We start from the raw sequence: 23,487 nt of genomic DNA on the forward strand, positions 1-23,487 counted from the left end.
ATGTGGAGACTTCTCCAAGAGAAAGGAGATATTTGAAGCTTGTAACGAATAATTATTAGCAATAATCACTATACACATATATTGCTTCTTGCATTGGAACGATATTCAAAATTTATTATTTTAAAAATTTATTATTAAATATAAGAAGCTATTTTTAGGGTTTGCATTGTACACAAAAGTTAGCAATATTTTATTTTAGAAAATAATTAATTTTTTTTAATTTTTAAGAACATATTTGATTTGTAATTAGAATCGAAATTCGAATGATTAATGTGAGAATTAAAATAGCTGATATATTTGGCCGGTGGTAGTCGAGATAGAATTATAATTAAAATAAAATTTAAATATTAAGAATATAAAAATTAAATTTTAGAGAATTAAAATATATATTTTTTTGGGTTGAAGTAGGGAGGAAATTTTCTTCAACCAAATAGCCAAAAAAAAAAGCCACTCATTTTCGTTCTCAGAGTACAACTTCTTCAACCACTTATACCCTAAAAGTTTATAAAGCAAGTCTTCGATAAGAGTTTTTAAATAAATAAATTTAAAAAAAAAAAAAAAAAAAACTCCACAGAAAACGTGTGGGCTCCGTAGTCCGAGAATTGGTCAAAGAAAACCTCTCCCTCGGGCGCGTTGGTCTTGATCTTCTTCGAAGGTCCCTCCCAGCCCACACAACCAAGCGCACGGTCCAACGGGTACAAATGGGGGCCCACCCGAACCTCTCCTCTCCATACCGGACTGATGCCTCCGTTAGGCACCAACCTGGCGTCTTATGTGATAATAATGTAGTAGTTATATTTGCAGTAATTCTTTTTTTTTTTTTTTTGGAAAAGAGGGGTTGGAAATTACGAGTACAAAAAGAAAATGAGTAGAAAAGGTATTGTCACCCCTTAAATAGAGTGGTATTAATATTACTCTTTACCCTTATACTTCTTCCTAATCTATGTACACTATCATTGTCAAGATAAAAATATTAAAATAAAATAATTTAATTAATAATAATAATATTTTATATGTATCTATTTTGGAATTTTAATAATTCTCTATGGCTTCGAAACTAACTTGTTGATGCGGTGCTATCATCCTTGACTGCCTAACGAAGAAACTTGTTTGTGTTATGACTGCATTGTTAATGGCCAACCTATTAGCATGGTCTTCCAAAAGGCAATACTCTAAACATGATAACTTGTTACAATTATACTCGTAAAGTCCAATGTTTAAGGTTAATGCATCTCTCTTGGAGATTTTTATCGAATACGTCCTGTACATGTGTTCTAGGCAAGGATGTTGAAGTAAAGGGCAAATTTGGGGGCATGGACATGGATCAGTTAACCAAAAGCGGACAATAGAGAACATATCCATTGAGGTAGTTTTAACGCTGATCTAGTTACTATATTATGCTTCTCTATGTAGGTATACGCCTACTAATCAAGCCTAAGCACACACTCGTATGCTCACCACGAGATTTGGCTCCTTGTCAAGCAAGGCTCTTTATCATGCCCAGCACGAGTTACGAGCCAGCTCTATTATCATGGAGGGTGACTCTACCACGGTTATTACTTGGATTCAAAGGGGTCCAAGCTGTGACCACCCATTGCTCCGAGATATCTGGCCAATGTTAAAGGACGGAGGGATTTTTCAGGCCAAGTATGTGTTCCGAGAAGCCAATGGAGCTGCGGATTGGGTGGCTGCTTATGTGGCCAGTCATTCCGGTAGTACCTTATGGGCTGGAGATTGGGAGTTGTTCTGGGCACTCCAAGGTATTTTGTTTTCTGACTTTTTTGGGTGCATCCATACTCGTCAGGTATGATCTACCTGCTTTAGGAAAAAAAGAAGAGAATTCGCAAGTATTTTGATAAAAGTACTACCAAATTCCACTCATTAAGTCTCCACCCTGCTCATTGGTAGGTTTTATGTAGGAGTTAAGGTCTGGGGGGATACGCTAGGAGTGGATGGTTTGGTAGGGTTTTAACATTATTCTGCTAATCATGGGCTGCCATATGAGATTGATGAACCGACCAGCCTTGGTTTCTATCATAGGAAACTAATGCATAAATAATGCAATAAGAAAATGGAAATGAATGGTGCTATCATTTGTCATAGAGCATTTCAATCACGGTTTATGGTCTAACTCTACCTGTACTCTAGGATTTCATGGTATTTTATTTTTTGATTTTTCTGAATGTACTCATGCTCGTTAGATATGAACAATCCAATTTAACAAAAATAAAAAAAGAAAAGAAAAATGGAGGTTAAAAAGATTCTAATAGAAATGGCGGGTTCTTCCATGTGTTGAGCATTGATTCTTTTTTTTTAAGAAAAAAAATGCTAATCACTCTTTATCATGGAATCAGACTTACAAATTACTATATGTAACTCATAGGTAGAATGGAACGCCAAAATCAAAAAAAAAAAAAAATACTAGAATTGTTTTAAATGGATTTCTATAGATTTCTCAAGTAGAGATCAATTTGGCAAGCTATAAATTAATTCATGAATATTGGTGAAGGCTTCTCTTTCACTAATACTTCTCTTTTTATAAAAGTTAAATAAAATCAGTATTTTATTTAATGATTTTAATAGGATCATCAAGAGAAATCTTTGATTTAGATTTTTTTTCCTCCTTATCTCCTACCACTATGTCTTCTCTTGCTATGCCCTTATTTTCTCTTTTCTTTTTTTCTTTTTTTTTTTTGCTAAGGTTGGTGGATCATACCAGACGAGTACAGATGCACCCAATAAAATCAAAAAACAAAATACTTCGAAGTGCCGAGGGCAACTTTCCATCTCCAGCCTATAGGATACTATCCGAGTAACTGGCTACATAAGCAGTTACCCAGTTCGCAGCCCTATTAGCTTCACGGAAGACATATTTGACCTAGAAGACCCCTCCATCCCTCACAATTGTCTAGATATCTCAGAGCAAAGGGTGGACGCAACAGTTACCCCTTGGACCCCCCCGAATCTAGCTGATGATCGTGGTCGAGTCCTCCTCCACGACGATGGAACTAGCCCTCTCTTCATAGCTTATTCTTTGAAGCTCAATATGGATGTTTCTTTTCTTTCTAAATACAGATTTGCTGAATTTTGAAAAAAAAACTGATTTTCTAATTCTATTTCCTGAAAAACCTTCTACTTGAATAGCAGAATAGGTAGGGGTGTCTGGAAACCAGACAGGTAAAGTTTACCATCATCCTTTTGTAAATGGTCTAGGATTTGTATTTATATCTTTTTCTGCTGTCAAACATGCCACATGATATCCGAGTTGATATCCAATTATATTACGGCCAGCCCCGGCTCTGCTCTATTCTTGATGTGCATGCATAATGGCTGGGCCAGATCATAGCCTGCTCAACCTAGCCCATATCGTAAGTAGACTCGGCCAATATTTCTATGGGCTGGGCAATTTGGGTCTAAACTCTGTCGGCCAATTGTAACTCGGCCCGAGGTTCGGCCAGATTTTACGATGTCGATAGCCCAGCTCGGCTCAATCTGAACTCTATGTTACATGTATATTAGACATATATATTGCATGTATATTATGAAAACATATGAATAGATATTGCCTCTCATATAAGAAAAGGCAATTAATTGGTTTAAGAAGTATTCTTCAAATCAAGCTTCGTATATAAATTTAGTGAAACTTATCTGGAAATATAAATGTAATTGAAGAGAGGAAATGAGAAGCATTTTTTGTTTTGAATTTTGATTTGTTTACTAAAAACAGAATCCTAATTCATTTATAAATTTAAAATTAATTCGAAGTGCCTCGATAGGCAACCCGAGAAGCCTAACCGGGCTAATATCGGCGAGTCCTATTTCAACTTGAGGTTGCCTATGGCTTCTTGGGTGAGCTTGGGTCCACAAATTGTGGTTTAAGTATGAGCTGGGCTGAATTGAGCGTAAGAATTTGGTAATTTGGCCTGAGACCGACACCATCTGTATCCCGGTCCAACCAGCCCGATGTGCATCCTAAACCTTTTGATCAGGATCCGGATTTATCCACTCCCATAAATACAGTTAAGATCCGTGCGCGGTCACGATACGCTCCGACCCGAATCCAACCTGTGGATTCGGTGGACCCACCAAGCGCCTCCCCACGGTCTCCCCTATAGAAATTGTCGTATGCTTGCGGTATCATCACCAAAGAGAGGGACCCTAGAAATCATTCAACGGTCTGATGGCCCCGATGTCTTTCAACTTCTTTTTAAGGATGAGGAGATGAACGTACCTGGAAGTGAATGTATCTCCAGCTAGCTTTACCGGGTTACGTTTCCGCGTGTCCCCACGTGTATGCTTATCTTTCTCTGGTACAAAGTACCCTTTCTACTTAGAAAAATAACAAGGCATACCATTACACTCTGTCCTATTATCCTAAGCTTGATGATCTTCTCGATATTTATAGAATAATGCGAGGGTAATTTCGTAATAGAAGAAGAGACCGCTCCATAGTTGACGGGGGGCAATAGAGACGACTCACTGCGGTCGTTAGTCCAGTTGCCCAACCGTCTCTCTAGAAGGATGCTAACCGGACGTTACCGAACCTAGAGGCTCGGAGGCTCCGAGCCTCGGACGAACGTTACCCGAGCTTAGATAAAACGGAGTTCTCCTTTCTCCCTTTCTCACGAACAGAGAGAGAAGACGAAGACGCGAGTTTGGGACTTATATTCCAAGGTACGTCGATTCTCGTTTTCTCCCCTTTTAAACGTCTAAAGATTGGATTGTCTCTGACGATCGCATGTTTTGATGGATTCTAGAGAAGAAGCTTTTCGATTTGGTGCAAGTTTTGTTACAGATCGACCGTTTTAGGGTCTAATTTCTGCCATTAGAGTTTTCTAGGGTTTGAGCACGTTTGCATGAAAACGTTTCCCCGTCCTTTGTTTCTATTTATTTGAAGATTATTTTTTTAAAAAAATGATTAGAACTTAGGATTTTTTTCCCTTGGAAAAGCTTGCGGTTAAGGGTTTTCCATTAGATTTTTTTTCCCGTTTTTGTTTAACGCCCGATGATTTTCTCGCTTCTTTTTTTCCCTGGAAAAAAGATTTTAGCTTTCTCTGGAAGTCGAATACTTTACCTAAGTTGGGGCCTTTTCCGCATGCAGGAAGGTGAATATTAGGTTATTGATACCTAGGTTGGTGATTTCGAGCTTCAAAAAGGAATCTCTGTGGCGAAGCAATAGAAAAGAGGGAATTTTATTGTGAATTTTGCTGAGCTTGTATAACACAAGGTTTATTTTGGTAATGGGGGGCCATCTTGTGTTGAATGTTGACCGTCTCGTAACGTCACAACCCACTGAAACAAAAGAAGAAAAGGAGGGTTCGAGTTCCTCAGAAGAAGCTGCACATGGTCCCTCCGATCCTTCGCCTTTGCCGGTTGGTTCTAACAAGGGTAAGGAGGAGGAACGTATAGATGACGATGAGGAGGAGCCTCTAATTCAGATGGTGGAGTGTCGTATTTGCCAGGAGGAGGATCACATTAAAAATCTAGAGACCCCTTGTGCATGTAGTGGCAGTCTGAAGGTCTTTATCCTCGAAACCATTTCATCTTGTTAGTTTAGATTACCAAGTTCTTGTGGATAAAGGTAGTCGATGGCAAATGATTAAGTGTTTTCACTGAAAAATCACTTTTTTCTTAGATAAATGATATGGATGTTATGCTTGGCGTTGAAGGTCATATGCAGATTATTGTGATACAAATATTTTAAGTCTGTGTTGCATTATTCTGTAAAGTCTGGTGATGGTAGGTGAATTACTATGGCAGCATTAAATTTATGGGGCCAAGGATCACCCTTAAAATGTGCTTCTTTTTGTTTAAGATTTGCTGCAGAGTTCCCACTTATAATGTATGAGTTTTTCTCTTCTATACCCTCATTGTTTCCTTTATGGAGAAGCTGGATTAAGACCTTTGATTAAAGGATGATGTTTTACATTTCTGGGTCTTGTCATGATATGTTATATCTTTAGATTTGCCATGGTTTTTTATTTGTCAAGAATGTCCAGTTAATTACTATTGTTGTTTAGGTATATGGTCTCTTCTTCTTATGACCTATTAGTTGTTTTAGTTAATTGTATGATGAATATTTTTATTCAATATCCACTGCAACATTTGGATATTGTGTTGCTTTTGAATGAATTCAATGTTGTTAGGTTGTCCTTGATCGGTTCCTCTTGTTTACTATGTTTTGTATAAATACTCACACTAGTTTTTCCCTGGTTATCAAACATGATCATGTACAGTGGCACGATAACATCAGTTGTGACATATTGTAGTTTGTCCCTATCTATGACTTTTGCTTGACGTTTGCATGCTTTATGTTCTTTGTCCTGTTTTAATGCATGATCAGAATGTTGTGCATTGTGAAGGACTTGTGAATGAAATTTGATAGAAAAAAATGTTAGAAGTGGCACAACAAGGAACTAAGAAAAAAGTGGCACCAATAGGAGGCAGGTTTTCGTCTTGGCTGAGATATTGGTTTATTTGCTATTGGTAACCCACTGGTGATATATGTTTAGAATCTTGGCTTTTTATTTTATTCAATGCAAACTGATATAACCTGAGATGTCAGCCAATAAGATATCTATATGTCATGCAAGATTTTTCTCTCTATGTTATTGCCTTTTATAGATTTTTAATCATTAACATCTAAATAAAAGGCGCTGTTTACGTCTGCTGCAAGATGGAAACATGGTTTCTGCTAGGGGCCCATCTCTCAAGAGTGTCGTTTAGATGGAAACGTAGTTTCTGCTACAGGCCTGCCTGAAAATACATGGCTGACTTTTGGATTCATGTTTGCATGTTCTCAGAAGAGATGAAATTTACCAGCTGGCCGTGCGATTCTCAAAGTCTTCCTGTCTTACAGGTGGTCTAGCAGAAACTGATTTTGCTTCGCAGCAGATCCAAACCAAACCCCTAAATTAATATCTTGAAGTTTTAGCTAATCTTGATTTTACTATGTTGGCTAAATGCTATATTTTGGTCTTTCAATATGTCTAAGATTTCGCAAATCTCTCATATCTTCCCATGGTTTCCACATGTACCATATTGGCTGAGATAAATTGAGATCCTGATTCCTCCCAATGTGGGTCACTCACAGAGATGACCTAAACCTAAGGTTTTAAAGCTCGCTTCTGGTTTTGGTTTTGGTCTAGTGTTTTGGCCTCAGCAGTTCTGTTGTTTCTGTAGTTTTGCTGTGAGTGTCTATCAAAAATCCAAAAAATATGAAAATTAAGGAAAAAAAGAAAGAAACCAAGATAACCTATTTCACATCGTCGTGGTGTGTTATGAGTTAGTTAAGATCATAAATTATGTAGTTTGGATAGTTTTAAGTAGAAATTTAACTATACTGGAGCTTAATGCCTTAACTAAAAGATATCTTTTCAGTCCAAATGGTTGCATAGTTGCATTGCTATCTTTACGAGTTGCAATATTCTTCAAATTTAATATGTGCATGCATCTTTGTCGTTGACATCTTACAATGCTTTTTCACTAAACAAACTACTTTCAGACAATCCTAAGTTATGCTGCAACCTTTCAAATCTGAGATCACATAAACATGTTGATAGCTGATGCCTTGATAGAAATGTCTAATTGAATAAGCATATTGGTGAATAATATTAATGAATAGTGCTTGTAAAAAAATAGAGTAGCAGACACATTACCTTAAATAATAAACACATATTTATAGCTATAAAGATTTTAATTGTTTAAAAAAATAGAACAGTAAACACATTACTCTCTTTTTTAATTAAAAAAAGAAAACACTTTCAGTTGGTTTTGGCCAAAACCGATCAAAACCAGCCAAAATTGGCTGGGATTGACCGAAATGGAAAATTTTGGCCAGTTTCAGATTGGTCTTGGCCAAAATTGGAACTTTAAAACCTTACCTAAATCTTAGCATTTGGAAACTTTGGGAGGAGGATAAAGTGGCGACTGCTGTGCCATATATTATGGATGGCCTTAGCAGACAGGAAGGAGGGGGACAAAAGAAGGCTTGGACAGCTATAGTGAATATTGATATGAAATTTAAATCCCAAAAGAGGTCTGGCTACTCAGAAAAAGGATAGACTGGGGAAACAGATATAGCCCCAACGGTTGCAACTGGAGGGTTTCAGAGGTTGGCATCATTGTGATTCGGCAGTGGCTGGGTTTCGATCATGGTCGTTGCAAGTTCAAAGTCTTTCATCGCTTTCACTAGAACCAGAGTCATAGGGGCACTTTTACTTTTGGCTTCCCGAGTAGTGCCTTGTAAAACATGTCGGCATTGATGATGTAGAACTTCGCCTCTGACTGGAGACTGGCCAGCTTCCTTAGTGCCATATTAACATCTAGCAAGACTTGTTACCCACTGAGCTGAAAATTCTCGCTGCTTGAAATTGAGTGTAACAATTATGTGTGCTTATGATTTCAGAATTAAAATAATCTTTGGTTTAAGTTTTTTGTAATGTAGATTTTATAAAAAATCATGTCATGTCCATTTGTTCCATACTTTTGGCCATCTCTTTGTCGGACTAAATACCAGACTTAGACTTTCTTCTGTGTGTAGTGTATTTTTCTGTACAAAATTTGCTTTTCTGTTTTAGGTGTCTTTTATGTCTTGGAAATTTTGCTTTTGCTAGGATTCTTCTGGACTTAAAATCTACTGCTTACTATCTCTTATCTTTTTTAACTCTCGCTGTTTATTATTTTAGTGGTGTGGAATTTGAACTGTATTTATGATTTCCCTCCGATGTCATACATGGATTTGGCATAAACAACAATTTTCAAATGTTCTTTTCTTTATGGTATGTATGACATGGATGTTGGATCTTACTTTACAATTTTGTCATATGCAGTATGCTCATAGGGCATGTGTGCAGCGCTGGTGCAATGAGAAAGGAGATATAACCTGTGAGATCTGCCATGAGGTGAGTATCTTACTGTAGTTTCTGAACATCCAACTCTAATTTGTGTGCTATCATTATATCTATAAATGTTAAAAGAACAGGAATCTCTCTCTCTCTCTCTCTCTCTCTCTCTTATATAGTACATGTCCTCATGCCTGATTACTTTTAAGGAATGCTCAACCAGTCATTTGATGCCTAAATTATTAATTTGGTGTCTCCACCACTTCTCTCTTTATTACACAATGTAGAATTTGAACGCATTAAGCAGTAACATTTTCTGTATGACAATATTCATTCATATTGTAATACTGCATATTTCGAATGGCATGGTATTTACTGTTTTGACTTGACTTGTATAAGCTAATATACATACCATGATAAACATCATGATATGAATTATTAAATAATTGCTGATTATGGATTGTTCTTTTGATAAAGCAATACAAGCCTGGGTACACTGCACCTCCTCAAGTCCACCCTGATGAGACCACTATTGACATCAGGCAAGTCGCTTCTATGTGTATCATTGGCCCACTCAAATGTTGACAGTGAACTATTTAACATTTTTAAATCAAGCATGTCTTCCCTTGCAGTATCATGTTGATCATAGATCAGTACCATATGTATCTGAATTTCAATTGTCATGTGTGAAATATTTTATTCTGATGATATTTTTTGTTGGAATTGTAGTGGAGATTGGAACATCACTGGTGCCCCGTTGGATCTGCATGACCATCGGATCCTTGCGATGGCAACGGCGCAGCGCCACTTCCTTGAAGCTGAGTATGATGACTATGCTGATACAAATGCTAGTGGTGCTGCATTTTGTCGCTCCGCTGCTCTAATTGTATGTCCTTATCAAAATACCACAAGATGGTTTTCTTTTGTTTCAAGATGCAGTTTTTAGGTTTTGATTTATCCATACTCGGTAATTTGTTATTTCTAAATGTAAACACAAATTATATGGAAATATGAACTTGTTTCTTTAAAGAAGCTCTTTAAAATTTAAAAGCTTGGATGGAAACTAGTCCTTCGATTCAATTAATTTTATACTTTCACTTGTCTATATTTTATGAATTAAAAGCAGAGGGAACTTTTTCTCATGGTTATAATGAAGATTATTTTTTTATTGACCATACAGCTTTTTGTTTTGTTTTGAACTTTTTGTCTGTTTGTTGTGTGTGCGCTTAGATGTTTTGTGTCTGTGTGTGTGTTGTGTTAGGTGTTTTGAGAACTATGCTTCTTAAAGCTAGACATCTGATTTTACCAGTGGATATTTGAGATGTATGGATATACACATTGACTTTGTTAGGTGGCTTGCCCCATACTTGTCTTATTGTTTCGTCTGGATATCTTCTTTTAAGAAATATCCTTCTTGTGAAACATATTGAAGATCATTTATGTCTTTCGGACTAATCATTCTCTTTGTTGTCTTTTTGCAGTTGATGGCTCTTCTGCTGTTGAGGCATGCACTGACCATTACCAATGGTGATGAAGATGATGATGCTTCCACAATTTTTTCGGTAAGTTAAAATTTGAAGTGCACTCGCATATGACCTTGGTTTTGCAGTTTCCTTCTCTCCAGGTATAATAATGTTTTATTCAAATGTTTATCAGCTTTTTCTACTGCGGGCTGCTGCATTTCTATTACCATGTTACATCATGGCTTGGGCCATAAGTATCTTGCAGCGTAGAAGGCAAAGACAGGTTAGTGTAATCCCAGAGAAAACATAATTGTCATCTTATTTATAGCTCTCCATTTCCGCTTTCTCCCTCTTGCGTCTATATGTTGAAATTTATCCATAATGGCCTGTTTGGATGTCAGTAACCAAAGTTTGATTTTGTTTGCAATATATACTTTAACTTTTCCGTCTTTTTTGTTGTCTTAACGTATATTTGCTATATGATCGGTCATTTTATCTTGTTCTCTTGCAACTGCCTTAGTTTAATTAAATATATTGGTACTTGCATATACATGCCAAGGACAAGTTATGTGTTGCTATTGAAGGTTCTTGAAGAGTTAAAATGTATAAAGCATGGAGGAAGAACTGGGTCTCTGGTATTGTATCTTTAGTTAAGGTATTTTTGTGTAGATCCTCTCTCTCTCTCTATTGCATGTGTGTGTGTGTCCCCCCACCTTTTCTCTTGGGTCCATTCCTTAACTTGACTTAAGATGACCATCATGAGAATTCCTCAGAGTTCCTCTTGATCCTTCATACAGTTCCCTAGTATTTGATAGCTGTAGCTTTAATCATGGCCATGAATTGTTCCTCTCTTGTTGGTTGTGAGTCAAATTCTTTTCAAGCCATGAACATGAGAACTTGAAAGGAAATACAACAAAATTCATGGCCTTTTCCAGTTTGCTTTTCGTGGCCGGCCACCTTTTTATTGGTGGCATTATGAACTGCTGGCAGTGGATATGTATTGGCCCAATACCCTAGAGAAACAGAAGACGAGATCACAACTCTTTTCCTATAAATTATGCAAGGAATTAAAACTCTGAGCTCCCTAGGCAAACAAAAATGAAGTTCTTATAGCTTATTACAACTCCACCTGGACCTTGCTCGTACCTTGTTGCAGATAATGTGGGTTGCTTTGAGGCCTAGGATTGACTCAAAATGAAAAGGCTTAGACTATGGACCTTGAACAGTTTTGAGTATTATCAGATCCACCCCGCGCCTACCAAAACAAAAAAAAAAAACACAAACACAAAAAAGAACAAAAAAAGTATCAGGTACCAAATTGGCTATAGATCTGGTTGGGGTCGTCTTCTTGCATCTGCACTGGGTCACGAAGTTATCACATGGTCTTTTACCTCATATGTCCATTAGAAGACATCATGCAGCAGCTTGAGTTTTATATCATTTGCCGAAGGCTTATTTGAATTCTCTTTCAATTGGTCGTGATTGTGTGAGAAACTTCACATTAGTTAAATACCGCCGATGACAAATTTGGATTCATAGTTTGTCAGATTGATTTTCTTTGTGACGACAGTCAACTGGCATCCTCATCCTGTTGTCTTTCAAGATGGAGATTATTTATCTGCTACTTGAATTTAATATCCGTACTTGAAAAATGTTGTTCGGGGAAGAGGGTGCCAGCTTGGCTGAGTTGGTAAAATCTCTTGTTTTGATACAGGTTACCTGATGATGCGTTCTTTTATATTCATACTTCCGAATCTTATGATATTCTGTAAACTGATTTATACATTTATTGTGAGGAAATTTGTTTTGTTTTGATTTGAGTGAGTAATGTTCTAATAGTTAATTATTCACAAATACGAGTCTGTCCTCTTTTCTTACTATTTGGGAGTTGCATCTGACTTTAAGTTGCCTCCTCCAATTGGTCAGGAAGCAGCTGCCTTAGCAGCAACTGAGGTGGCATTCATACTGCAGTCAGGGCAAGCGAGGGGTCTGCAGTTCACCATTTCACCTGACTCGCCCACCACTCCCCAACAGGAGCCACACCAATAGGGGGGGTTGCCAACTTTCCTTGCTATACAAAGCTGGGATAAAGCTTTGAGACCGGTTTCAGCGGCAGTGAATTGTCATCCCCAGTGTACTGAAAAGAAACGAATACCTTTTTCCTCTGTTATTTATGATTCTGAAATTTCTCTTCTTAGATTCCGTATGCTTTAAAAAAAATTGTGTAAATATATTTCAAATATGATGAGTTTGTTTTCAGATTTCAGATGTTAATAAAGAGAAAAAAAAAAGAGGCAAAAAAGCATGTGTATTGTCTTATTGTTGTGATGCCAAGGCATGCAGCTCTTGGGGGGCGGGTATCAAGAAACAGCAGCTGCCTTTGAATTCTTTATTGGATGGCTAGATTTTTTCTTGAATAATGAACAATGCGTCAAATTATGTTGTCTTTGCGAGCTTAGTTTCTTCCATATAATCAATTACTTAAGAGCTGTTTCTGTGGTATGGGAAAGAAGCATGCTCAAATATCTAAACATACTCTGCAGCATCAAATGCTAACCACGGGAAATGCCAGTCGTGGAAATACAATTCATTCTGAAGATGAGCAGGATTTTTATTCAATTCCAGGTGTCCAATTTCTCAAACTTCTTACCTAAGCAGCTGATACAATCAGGAGGAGCAGATTCATGTGCAAAAGAGTGGCAAAGCCATGAGGGGACATCTGTTGGATTGGAAACTGAACAGTAATAAAGCCCTGGATGTATGATTGCATCATTTATTTAGTCCACTTTCTGGTAGTTAATATTAGTTAAGAAGAATCTAATTGTAATAAAAAAAGAATTTAGAAGAATCTAACGCCTTTTGATCTGACTTCATAAGAGTTATTCACCAGTGAAATCTAGGCAGAACTCATCATACACGTGATGCGTTTACAGAAAGCAAAACTGTAACTAAGCAATCATCTTGTTCGTGCCTGATCAATGTGTTGATAACTGAGATACGAGCAAACATGTTTGATTCTTACGAGTTACCGACTATCATGTGTAACTGAAATCTTCGAGAGTAATCTCAGTACAAGATAATCTACTCCTCAGAGTTCAAGATAATCATATCAATAACCCCCCCTCATTGGTCTGCCTTCCGTAGCAACCAAAAAAATGTTTGTGCATCTGCCTTCATTGTTGTTGTTCTTCCAGTCGAGCTGAATCTGAGAAATTTCTTCTACTTTTATTTGTCAACAAGAGTCTGTACTTCTAAAGAAAATATAAAGCATTTGTATTGGGGTTTCAAGTATTTTGCAACCATTGTCAAAGTCAAAACTCTGCTCTTTTTCCACCATCTAGGGCCTCTACAAAGCAAAAAATGCAAATAAGGACCTAGATTGTTGCCCTAGTTTAACAATGTATTTAGTTTACATACACTACTTAAATCCCTTGCCTGGACTAGTGGTACTTCAGTTATAATCAAAAGACAACTCTGGATCGTCTACTTCATAAGATGGCGTCGCTCACCATCATCATGCTGCACCCTCCCACTTATTTCGAGGCATAAGCCATTGGCTAATCTCTTACTTTCTTTTCCTTTAACTGGTTTTTTAGCAGGTCCTGTGTCAACAAACATGGGCTGTACAACAGTAGGATTAGGCTTTATGCGGTTTATGTCTCTTTCTTCAGGTGGTCTTAATATCCTGTACTCTGACTCCAGCTCTGAGGCTTCATCCTTGTTCACTACTACCTGCAATCAATGGTCCTCTATCATAAATACAGAATTACAGACTAGAAAGTACTCAATAATCTATATATTTGTGTAAATACTTTAATATTACTTCCAGCATATGTAGCAATTGAATGAAAGAAATGCGCAAGATCGGAAGGAAGCATATGTTTGTGAACAAGTGTACACATGCCTTCAAACTCCAATCAGAGATTTTTGCATGTACGCTCCTCAAAATTTTCTTTTTTTTCATATTTATTTTTCCATGTAGACCCTTCAGGTCATGTTGCATTAGCTTTTAACACTCCAGGCTTAATATGGTTAGGTCCAATCAGAAATGAGCAAGATCTGAAGGAAGCATATGATTGTGAACAAGTGTACACATGCATTCATACTCCAATCAGAGATTTTTGCATGTACACTCCTCGAAATTTTCTTTTTTTTTTGGGCATATTTATACTTCAAAATGAATTTGACAGTTCATATATACCCCTCTAAAAATCTAATTTTTACATGTAGACCCTTCATGTCATGTTGCATTAGCTTTTAACACTCCAGGCTTAATATGGTTAGGTCCAATCAGAAATGAGCAAGATCTGAAGGAAGCATATGTTTGTGAACAAGTGTACACATGCATTCAAACTCCAATCAGATATTTTTGCATGTACACTCCTCGAAATTTTCTTTTTTTTGCATATTTATACTTCAAAATGAATGTTGACAGTTCATATATACCCCTCTAAAAATCTAATTTTTACATGTAGACCCTTCATGTCATGTTGCCTTTGCTTTTAACACTCCAGGCTTAATATGGTTAAGTCCAAAAGTAATCAACTTGGCTATTTACTATCTTGCCCTTTATTACATCTTTCATAAGTTTTGAGCAAAATACTTGAAATTTCATGCCAATGATATTCATATATTTTACATTTTTTCACAGATAAACAAAGCAATTATGCACCATCTAAAAAGTTAATACGCAAAGGCTCATTAATGAAAAAGTACCATATGTTGCCTAATAGTAAAGTATGAAAATTTCAGAATTTTTGAAGGGATATATTACATACATACACACACAAGCACAGTTATAATACACAAGTTTCTAAAGAGAGGACTTTACATCCACTGAAAAATTCAATGTTGGATGCTAAAAGATGCAAATCTAAACCATTGGACTTCATCTATCTACATAATACATATCTACAAAAAATCACTGGGATGGAGCTTCTTGCCTATGCATCAAGACCCACTAAATATAGTTTGAGTGGTAGATATGTTTTGTTGATTTTGGAGTGACTTGATGCGCAGGCAAGAAACCTCTATAACATGTGATTTTTTTTTAAAACATTAGCATTTAAGCTTTGTATATCAAATCAATGGTTTAAATTTGAATCTTTCAATCTCCAATATTGAAATTTTTTCAGTGGATGTTTTGTTCTCTCTTTACACCCTATGTATAAAAAGTTTACAACCCCACCCTTCACACACAAAATTCACTTTTGAAGGGGTGAATAAGCAAATAAAAACTTTTCGAAAGGTAATCAAGAAAAACCTTTAATACTTATACAAGGAATGCACATTTTGATGCAGTAAAACAAAACCATAAAAATCCATAGTCTTTAGTGCCTTGTTTTCTTTCCTCATATTCTTCAATGTATGACTCCTATGAATAGCCATTCTAAGCCTTAAAATGGCATAAGGATTTTTCGGTGAATAATCACATCTTTTTCACACATTCTGCTGCAGGCCTATAGCGTATTACAAACATGATGCATTTGCATTTTCATACTTACACTAGCTTTTCTTCACTTGATAAAAATCTCTTGAGTAATGAATCTACAGGGTCCACACAACCATGGAAAAAATGTTAGAAGTTTCTAGCTAGAAGTGATACATTTCCTGTTTCCTGATCCACAGTTTTTGCATTTTGATTTGGCCTATTGTTTACCAGAAGACATATTCCTAATTATTAAGGGGAATTCATCAGGACAGCCAGAACCAATGAAGAAAACAAGTCCCGCATTCACATTAAGAGCATGAAGACCAACAAATTCAAAAGCATGTCAAGGACCTAACAAAACGGTACTCATGATTGATCCCAGTTTTGAAATTTGGAAGATTAGAAATATTGACTGAATATGGGCCTTAAAATCTAACCTTGCGGCCAACCAAATCAAAGGTAACAATCACTTTTCCTTTCCTAGCTTCAGCAGCTTCTTCAATTTCCTTTTGTTTCTTCTTTAAAAGTTCCTTCTCCTGAAAGGCAAACAATTTCATGAAGATCAAACCATTTCTACAGAATTCAGGCATCTTGCAAGTAAATAGTCACTGATGTCAAAAAGAATAAAACAATATGTGCTACTGCCGAATTTTCAGGAATCGACAGAGAAGATATGGCTTGTACTGTTTTTAGAATTTTGTGTGCTAATAGTTTACTGACTATGGCACTTCCTTACAAGCAAGCATTGCACACAGACATAAATAAATGAAATGCATCTAATCCAACTGCTTTAAGATAGCAAGCATCATGCAAAAAAACATATATGACATGCACAAAGGGACACATACTTGTTCTTTGGAAAAGCTGGCAAAAGAAGAATACAAAAGAATAGACAGCATAATGTTTAATATTGTTACAATTTTAACAAAAGGAAATCACTTTGACCAAATCGGCCACTTCAGGACCATTTGAGATATTCTGACCAAGGAAAGACATATATGGTTTGCTGCAACTGGCCAGAGGTAAAAGGAAATCAGAACATGCAACTTCCACGTGTTTGGTTTGGCAGTAGTAGTCCCAACAGCATCCAGTTCATGCCTTTAAGTTCCCAAAAAATCGCTGAAATGACTTAGGCTGAGTCAGTCTGAAGTAAATCCAGTCAACTTACATCCTTCACTTCTGACCACTTATGGTGAGCCCCAAACACACCCTTATCTAAGCTGATCTAATCCAGCGTTTAGAATTTATATCCTATATGATGCAAGTCTATAGCAATAACAAGTAAATCCTAGCAGAAAGGTAAGACAGCATCAAGAAAGTATCATTCTGTAACTCTATATTGTTAACAGAATAACTTTGTCGTGCATCAGCAGTGAATACTCGCATGATGTAAATCTTTTCCTCCCAGCAGGAACGATATCACCTATCACTTAGGCGAAGGCCTAAAATGATTGTCATGAAAAATTAATTAAACACCTAGGGGTTGCATGGGCAGTTGGGCCTAAGCCAGTCAATTGAGGAACAACCTGAGCCTAGGCAACCAATAGTGGAAAAGAGTTTCCATTCCATGGTTGCAAAAAGCAGCCATTTTATGCAGGCAGCCAAGATAATGCATAGTGTATACACGGTACACGGGTGTCTCAATAGTTGCATATGTGGATAGTATTTTACATATATTTAGAAAGGAATTAACATTCATAAAAGTAGATAAACATAAGTAAATTTTCAGGAAAATAAAAATTAACAACATACTCACATTTATTCAAGAGCTATAAGTCTCGTATGACAAGTTAACCGAAAAAATAACATCCCTCCATGAACTATGCTCAACTTTACGAATGCAACGAACAAATCTAACTATTACTCAATGATGAACAATCAGATTAAAGCATACAAAGAAGCAAGACTTATAACCAAGTCTAATGTATCTGTCACCATCACAATCTATATGTGCCTAAGATGCTGGATCCTATGAGGGTGCGCGGTAGCCTACTACTCATCTCATATATAGGGATTGCACTGGCCGTTCAGTTACCAAGCCATATATGCATATGCAGCAGCGCTGACAGCATTCTAGAACATCACAACTTTTTTATATAAAACAGATATTTTTTTAGAAAGATATTTTTCGAGCAATTCTACCCTTTTTTATATGATGCATGCATTTCCAAGAATGCCATGAGTGCCATGAAGCTCATCTCAATCATAAACATTCTTCCTTCACCAACAAAAAAGTGCATTTATCAAAAAGGTGTCTGGTACAATGCTTCCAGAAACACTTCAACAAAGATGTTTTTCTTTTATTATTTTTTGGAGTTTTGCATGCTCTCCCGTATATGCACTTCATGTGCTTGATGCATATGTATGTTAATTATAATTTATAAGTTATCAACTGAAGTTGTATGAAAATCTCCAGCAAACTTAAATTGAAAGAGATGAATGCTCAAACTAATCAGGTGTATAAAGTTTTAAACCCTCAAATAAATTGTTAGTGCTCACTTAATTCTATCACTATCAGTATCAATACATAATTTGACAGACAACTGACTAGGGGAAAAAAATTAAAAGCATCTCTTAGGAAGAGAACACTGTTTAGTTATAAATTTGTTATAAAAGAAACCAATAATATTGGATCTCTTTAGAAAGGACTTCAACATGAGGTTAAAATAATAGCAATATTTATGAGATAAATCCTGTTGGATTTTGAGAAATTGACTTTGTTGTTGTTGTTGTTGTTGCTGTTGTTAATTTCTCTCTCTTTTCATTACCTCCGCCCAAAACAGCAATATTCACTTTCAATGGAACTAGATGCTCAAGTATATAGTTACCTTCAGATGGTTCGAATATTCTGATAAGATGATTAAATTCTTTGACCTTCCAGTTACTTCCACACATGTTAACACTTAGGAAGCATAGGTATCCAGTGTCTAATGCATTGGTGTCCAGTTTCTAATGACTTGACACAAGGCAACAATCAAATTACATTTGACTTCAAACTTGGATATAAATCTATCATACTTTAGCCAGTTTATAGGATGCTCCTACAACAACCATAAATGATAACCATAACTAATCAGCTGTAATTAATTTGGGTTACCTTTTTGAGTCCTCCACTAAACTTGAGAGGACTAATAACTAGACCAAGCAATGCCTCCCCATATCCCTCAGTCAACCACCATATGGGTTTTCAGCATTTCCTCACATTTGATCCACCAAAACACTAATTATTAAGGCTTCCTATTTCCCAAATGTGCATGGTGACAATATCACAACAGATTCTTCTGTCAGTTTTAATCTTTTATTCATGCTCATCTTCTTCTGGTAAACCATTAAGCTTTCTTTTCGGAAGAGGCGCAATCACTTATAGCTTAAACACCTTTAGTTTATAGGATTCAAATAAACATTTTTGCAAAATGAGCCTTCTATCACAGTTCCATAACCAACAAAGTTCATGCACTGTGCACATGCTAGCTGAAGTGCTAGTAAATGGTAGAGTTATGCCAGATAATGTCAGCCATTATGCCAGTATGAAGCTCAAAGATCAAATATGAAGTTTAAGCATCAGCCCATATTCCAAACAAGGGACAAAGGGACACGTGGTCCAAAAAATGAGTACCTCTGCAGAAAGCCAGCTATTTCCTTCAATCTCATAATAGTCACTCTGGTCATCAATAACTTTAGTCCGTGCAGCAGAGTTTCGATCATATTCTACAAGCCTCTTTGCATATAAATCAGCTGCAGCTTCTGCCTCAGAAAGAGGAACTGCTAGGTCACTTAGACCAGCATATGTACTGTCTTCTCTCAACACAAGTGCACCACAGAAACTGCATGGACCCTCGCCTTCTTGTTCACATACTATTTTACCACAAGACAAACAGTTGCTCACAAGCTTGTGACGGCGAGCTTGGCATGAACATGGCTTTCCCTGCTGGAAAACAACAGATCCTTTAGCTGCCTCGGCAAGAGAGATGATCTTTCCACCTTTTTTCTTTTTGGGGATACCTTGGCTTCCCCTGGGAATGCTTCTTGACTCAGTAGTAGCCTCTTTTTGACCCTTCGTATCCTGGGTTATTGGTGCAGTTGTCTCTTTTGGCATTCTTGCTTGTTTCTTTGGTGCGACAATCATTCCTTCATCTGCAGGTGGCTTCATGTAGGCTTGAAATTTTGACGATTGTACATCAGGATTGCTAACAGAGGAATCTACATAACCTCTTCTCTGCAAGTATTCCTGAATCAAACCCTGACCAGCTTCTAGGCCTATAATATTCTGCAGCATAAACATTCCATTTGATCAGCATTGACTGAGAAAGTAAATAAACGTATAGTGCCAGATTCAAAGGCCATATTTAACTACAAATATGGTGTTCTAAGAGTAGGTAAAACAAAGAAACAGATCTACCAGGGTCTGAAAAATGAGACACAGAATAAGGGCCAAAAAAGAGAAAAACCTAAAGATTTAAGCTTTAAAAGAAAGATCTTATTCGTATTTGCACAGAAATAAAGTACTAAACCATCAAGGACTATCTAATTTCTATCATATTGCCAATCTACGACTTCCTACAAGACAAGCCAAGGTCTCTTTTTGTGTTTGTGTATGTCTTTTGAACAACAGCATAGTTTCCTTAAGTACTTTCTGAAAGGAACTTCCATCTTGTCATTGGCAGTTAGGAAGCTCTCATCTGAACAACCAAGCCTTTCTCTGAAGTCTAAAACTCCTGTAACACATAGAACAGGTGATGGGCAAACCGAGTAAATATTGTTTCGTAAGTACGATACTCAAAATGCCATTCACTGACAGCAACTCCAGATCTCTCTCTCTCTCTCTCTCTCTCTCTATCCCCCCTCCCCTCCCTCCTTCCCTCCCTCCCTCAATACAATTCTTTTTGTTCCTAGTCACTACAAACTATCTAATCTGATCACTCCAACTCTCTGTTAAAATATAGATAACTCACACCTACTATAGAAAGCTTCCATAAAAAGCTAACTCTTATAGATAACTTATCCATAAAAGAAACATAATAAAAAAGATGCAGATGAACACATAAAGGGAGACAAGAAACAAGGTCAGCAGCTCAGTTAAGTAAGAAGAAAGGAAAAGGGGGAACCGAACATCGAAGAAAGCAAATTAAGTGATCCATCGCCATTGCCCCAGCTCAACAAAGAGGGAAACAAACCTTTATGTGGGAGATGAAAAAATAATCCCGTTTATAATATTTCCATACCCTTTTCAAGATGCTTGATATGCAAGACTATAGAGAATGTCTGCATAAGGTAGATACATATGCAATGTGGAGGGCCTATAGTGTTACTTTTAAACAAAGAGTAGTAGATGTGGAAAAATACATGAAGGTATCTTGCTAGATCTTACGATCCATCGAAACTGATGAACAGGAAAAGTCTCGTGTTGAAGTAGCCTAAGTGATACGCTTGATTCGCTACCAGTGGAAATTCTACAGCAGCCTATGAGTGAAACACATAGGCTTAGGTTTGCAACCGCCAAAGCAAGAGGGTAGGGGTACGTTCAGAATTATGCTACTCAAATGGACTCTTTAATGCTCCCCCACGGAGAATAGTTAATCTACCACCAACCTGAGCAAACTCTAGCTTATGTGAACGTATACTGATTAGTAATGTTGGGAGACATGCATACCCAAAACTCTAAAGAAAACAGTTAAACAATTTTTTATAGGAATATTATAGCTTGCCGTTTAAAGATTTCTACTCGGAATCCACCACTTCTCTCGGAAACTTGTATCCCTTGGAAGATATTTTCACAGTTCAACATCCAGCCATCTCAGTGGTCGACCAATTCGAGGATAAACCAATATAGAGGTTTATGTCAATTGAGATAAAAGGCCAAAAAAACACCATGAAACCACCAAGAAAGAATAGAGATTTCTCAGTGTTAGCATGGGAAGGATAGCAAAAAAATTCAGAACAACTCCGTTTCAGGCTGAACCAGTGTAGACAGAGAAAGAAATTGGTGCATACAGGGACATATATCAGCGCACATAAACCCAAAACCAGTGCACATACACCTGGAACAACAACAGTGGAAATTTTTCTCTTTCCTCTCTAATATGCAAACAATAGGAACGAAAAATATGGAATCACATACCACAAGAAACAAGAGACCAAGGTTTCTACGTGGAAAACCCCAATTAGGAAAAACCACGAGACTGAGTCCAGATCAACCTTCCACTATCTCCAAAAAATGAGATTGTAAAGTTCCACTTGATCAAGCCAAGGACCACAACTTCAAGAAAACATCTCTCTTGGATTAACACCCCGTAGGGCATACCTAGAAGCTAACAAGTATAGAGAGATAACACCTCTTGGAATACAAATCACCTCACCAGATAGAGTAGATTTCAACATGCAAGAGATCGCATCCACTGAAATAAAGCAGACAAACCACGATCATCTCCCTCATCAAGAAAACAAACCTTGGTACCACCTGTCTGGTCCTCTAGAAAGACCACATCTCTACTTCTGACGGCGTTCCTATCCACCTGATCATACAATCTGCAGCCAAACTCCTCATGTGCATAACCCGAGAAAATAAACTGCTTGCATGTAGCATCAAGCTTTGACCTCTCATTTCTGGTAATCTGCACAAACACCCTGCAATCAAAGATTCTCAAGTGCTCATAGCTGACATCCTTCCCTGTCCAAACACTTTCTAGAAGATCATCATCAAGAGGTAACAATTTCAAAACATTCAGCTGACACATAAAGACATCCTTCTCATAAGGAGAGAGAACGAACAATCAACTGATACACAACGACCAAGATTTCAAAACACTAGCCAGTCTAGCAAAGGCGGGACAAGCTATGGCATGAGACATCGAGTTTTTTAATTTACTGAAGATAGATGACAGGAGATTATAAATTTCCTGGTCGATGAATTAAAACACTGCAGTCTATATCCACCAGCAAAATAGCAAAACACCATTTTATCTCATACTACGGTCTCGAATTATCTATTTGTCACATATAACATCACAAAATTTAGATGTCATAAAACTACTTCCAGGGTTAAATTTACAAAAATTAACAAAGTCGGAACTTTGGTATTCCGGAACATCCCAGATTGTCCAAATTCCGTATTGGAATAACACGCCGCCGAAACGCTAACAAAAAAACCAAAAGAAAAACAAAAATGAACAAGAAACCACTTATACCCGGCAATCAGGAGAAAGAACATGAATCTTGGATTTGGTTAAGACGATGGAATGGTAGGTATCGAACGATCGATAGAATACATACTGTGAGGTAATCGGCAGCATCTTGGGGTGGCGCGAGCTCGCAGAAGGAGACGAGGCCGCTGATGAGATCGGAGTCCAACTCCATGCCTTGTATCTTTCCGCGTAGCTCCAGAAGCGCCCTCTCTAACCACTCCCCCGATCCCATCCTCTCACCGGCTCGCTCGCTCGACCGACTCCGGCGGCAAATAAGTTGGGGTGGCTTGGGAGGGGGTAGTAGTTCACGCTTACGCTTAAGGGTCGCATCGATTTTGATCCGACGGTAGAGGTTATCCATCAAGAATTCATCAAAAGGAGAGTGGGAGATCCAGGGGCGTTCCGCGTGATGGAATTGTTGCTTTGGCTTTTTTTTTTTTTTTTTTTTTTGGTGGCTGAAACAAGTAGATCATGTCCCACGAATACAAATACATCCAATAATATTAAAAAATAAAATATCTTAGAGTGTCAAGGATAACTTTTCATTACCAACCCATAAGGTACTACTG

At 37.2% G+C, this 23,487-nt stretch overlaps 2 protein-coding genes across 4 annotated transcripts; one reads left to right on the forward strand and one right to left on the reverse strand.

Annotated features, from left to right (window-relative positions):
• The first annotated feature begins 4,551 nt into the window (after nucleotides 1-4,551).
• On the forward strand, nucleotides 4,552-12,625 carry LOC103703101. Its single transcript, XM_008785815.4, has 8 exons — nucleotides 4,552-4,674; nucleotides 5,102-5,519; nucleotides 8,832-8,903; nucleotides 9,321-9,385; nucleotides 9,573-9,729; nucleotides 10,325-10,405; nucleotides 10,500-10,589; nucleotides 12,233-12,625. Exons 2-8 carry the CDS (start codon nucleotides 5,241-5,243, stop codon nucleotides 12,353-12,355), a joined length of 867 nt encoding a protein of 288 aa, XP_008784037.1. The 5' UTR covers nucleotides 4,552-4,674; nucleotides 5,102-5,240; the 3' UTR covers nucleotides 12,356-12,625.
• An 887-nt stretch (nucleotides 12,626-13,512) lies between these two features.
• Nucleotides 13,513-23,363, reverse strand: LOC103703109 (activating signal cointegrator 1). Of its 3 annotated transcripts, XM_039127235.1 has the most exons (5): nucleotides 23,007-23,219; nucleotides 22,184-22,361; nucleotides 19,354-20,004; nucleotides 16,175-16,273; nucleotides 13,513-14,038 (listed from the first exon to the last, which is right to left on the reverse strand). In XM_039127235.1, the coding sequence occupies exons 1-5, from the start codon at nucleotides 23,024-23,026 to the stop codon at nucleotides 13,790-13,792; spliced, it is 1,197 nt and encodes a 398-aa protein (XP_038983163.1). In that variant the 5' UTR covers nucleotides 23,027-23,219; the 3' UTR covers nucleotides 13,513-13,789. The 3 variants fall into 3 exon arrangements, with proteins under 3 accessions (XP_038983163.1, XP_008784049.2, XP_026658910.2); XM_008785827.3 differs by lacking the exon at nucleotides 22,184-22,361 and having other exon boundaries at nucleotides 23,007-23,363; XM_026803109.2 differs by lacking the exon at nucleotides 22,184-22,361 and having other exon boundaries at nucleotides 22,922-23,218.
• Between the last annotated feature and the right edge of the window lie 124 nt (nucleotides 23,364-23,487).

The sequence above is a fragment of the Phoenix dactylifera genome, chromosome 6 (genome assembly GCF_009389715.1).
Source record: "Phoenix dactylifera cultivar Barhee BC4 chromosome 6, palm_55x_up_171113_PBpolish2nd_filt_p, whole genome shotgun sequence".
Lineage (NCBI taxonomy): Eukaryota > Viridiplantae > Streptophyta > Magnoliopsida > Arecales > Arecaceae > Phoenix > Phoenix dactylifera.

What these genes read in the sequence shown, in the direction of transcription:
- LOC103703109 (XM_008785827.3), bottom strand. Translation starts at nt 23,279, where the DNA reads ATGGATAACCTCTACCGTCGGATCAAAATCGATGCGACCCTTAAGCGT. An exon ending in ATGCTGCCGATTACCTCACA is followed by an intron (nt 20,005 to 23,006) that starts GTATGTATTCTA and finishes TTTATGCTGCAG; the next exon opens with AATATTATAGGCCTAGAAGC. An exon ending in TTGATTTGGTTGGCCGCAAG is followed by an intron (nt 14,039 to 16,174) that starts GTTAGATTTTAA and finishes CATTGATTGCAG; the next exon opens with GTAGTAGTGAACAAGGATGA.
- LOC103703101 (XM_008785815.4), top strand. Translation starts at nt 5,241, where the DNA reads ATGGGGGGCCATCTTGTGTTGAATGTTGACCGTCTCGTAACGTCACAA. An exon ending in CCTGTGAGATCTGCCATGAG is followed by an intron (nt 8,904 to 9,320) that starts GTGAGTATCTTA and finishes CTTTTGATAAAG; the next exon opens with CAATACAAGCCTGGGTACAC. An exon ending in GTCGCTCCGCTGCTCTAATT is followed by an intron (nt 9,730 to 10,324) that starts GTATGTCCTTAT and finishes GTCTTTTTGCAG; the next exon opens with TTGATGGCTCTTCTGCTGTT.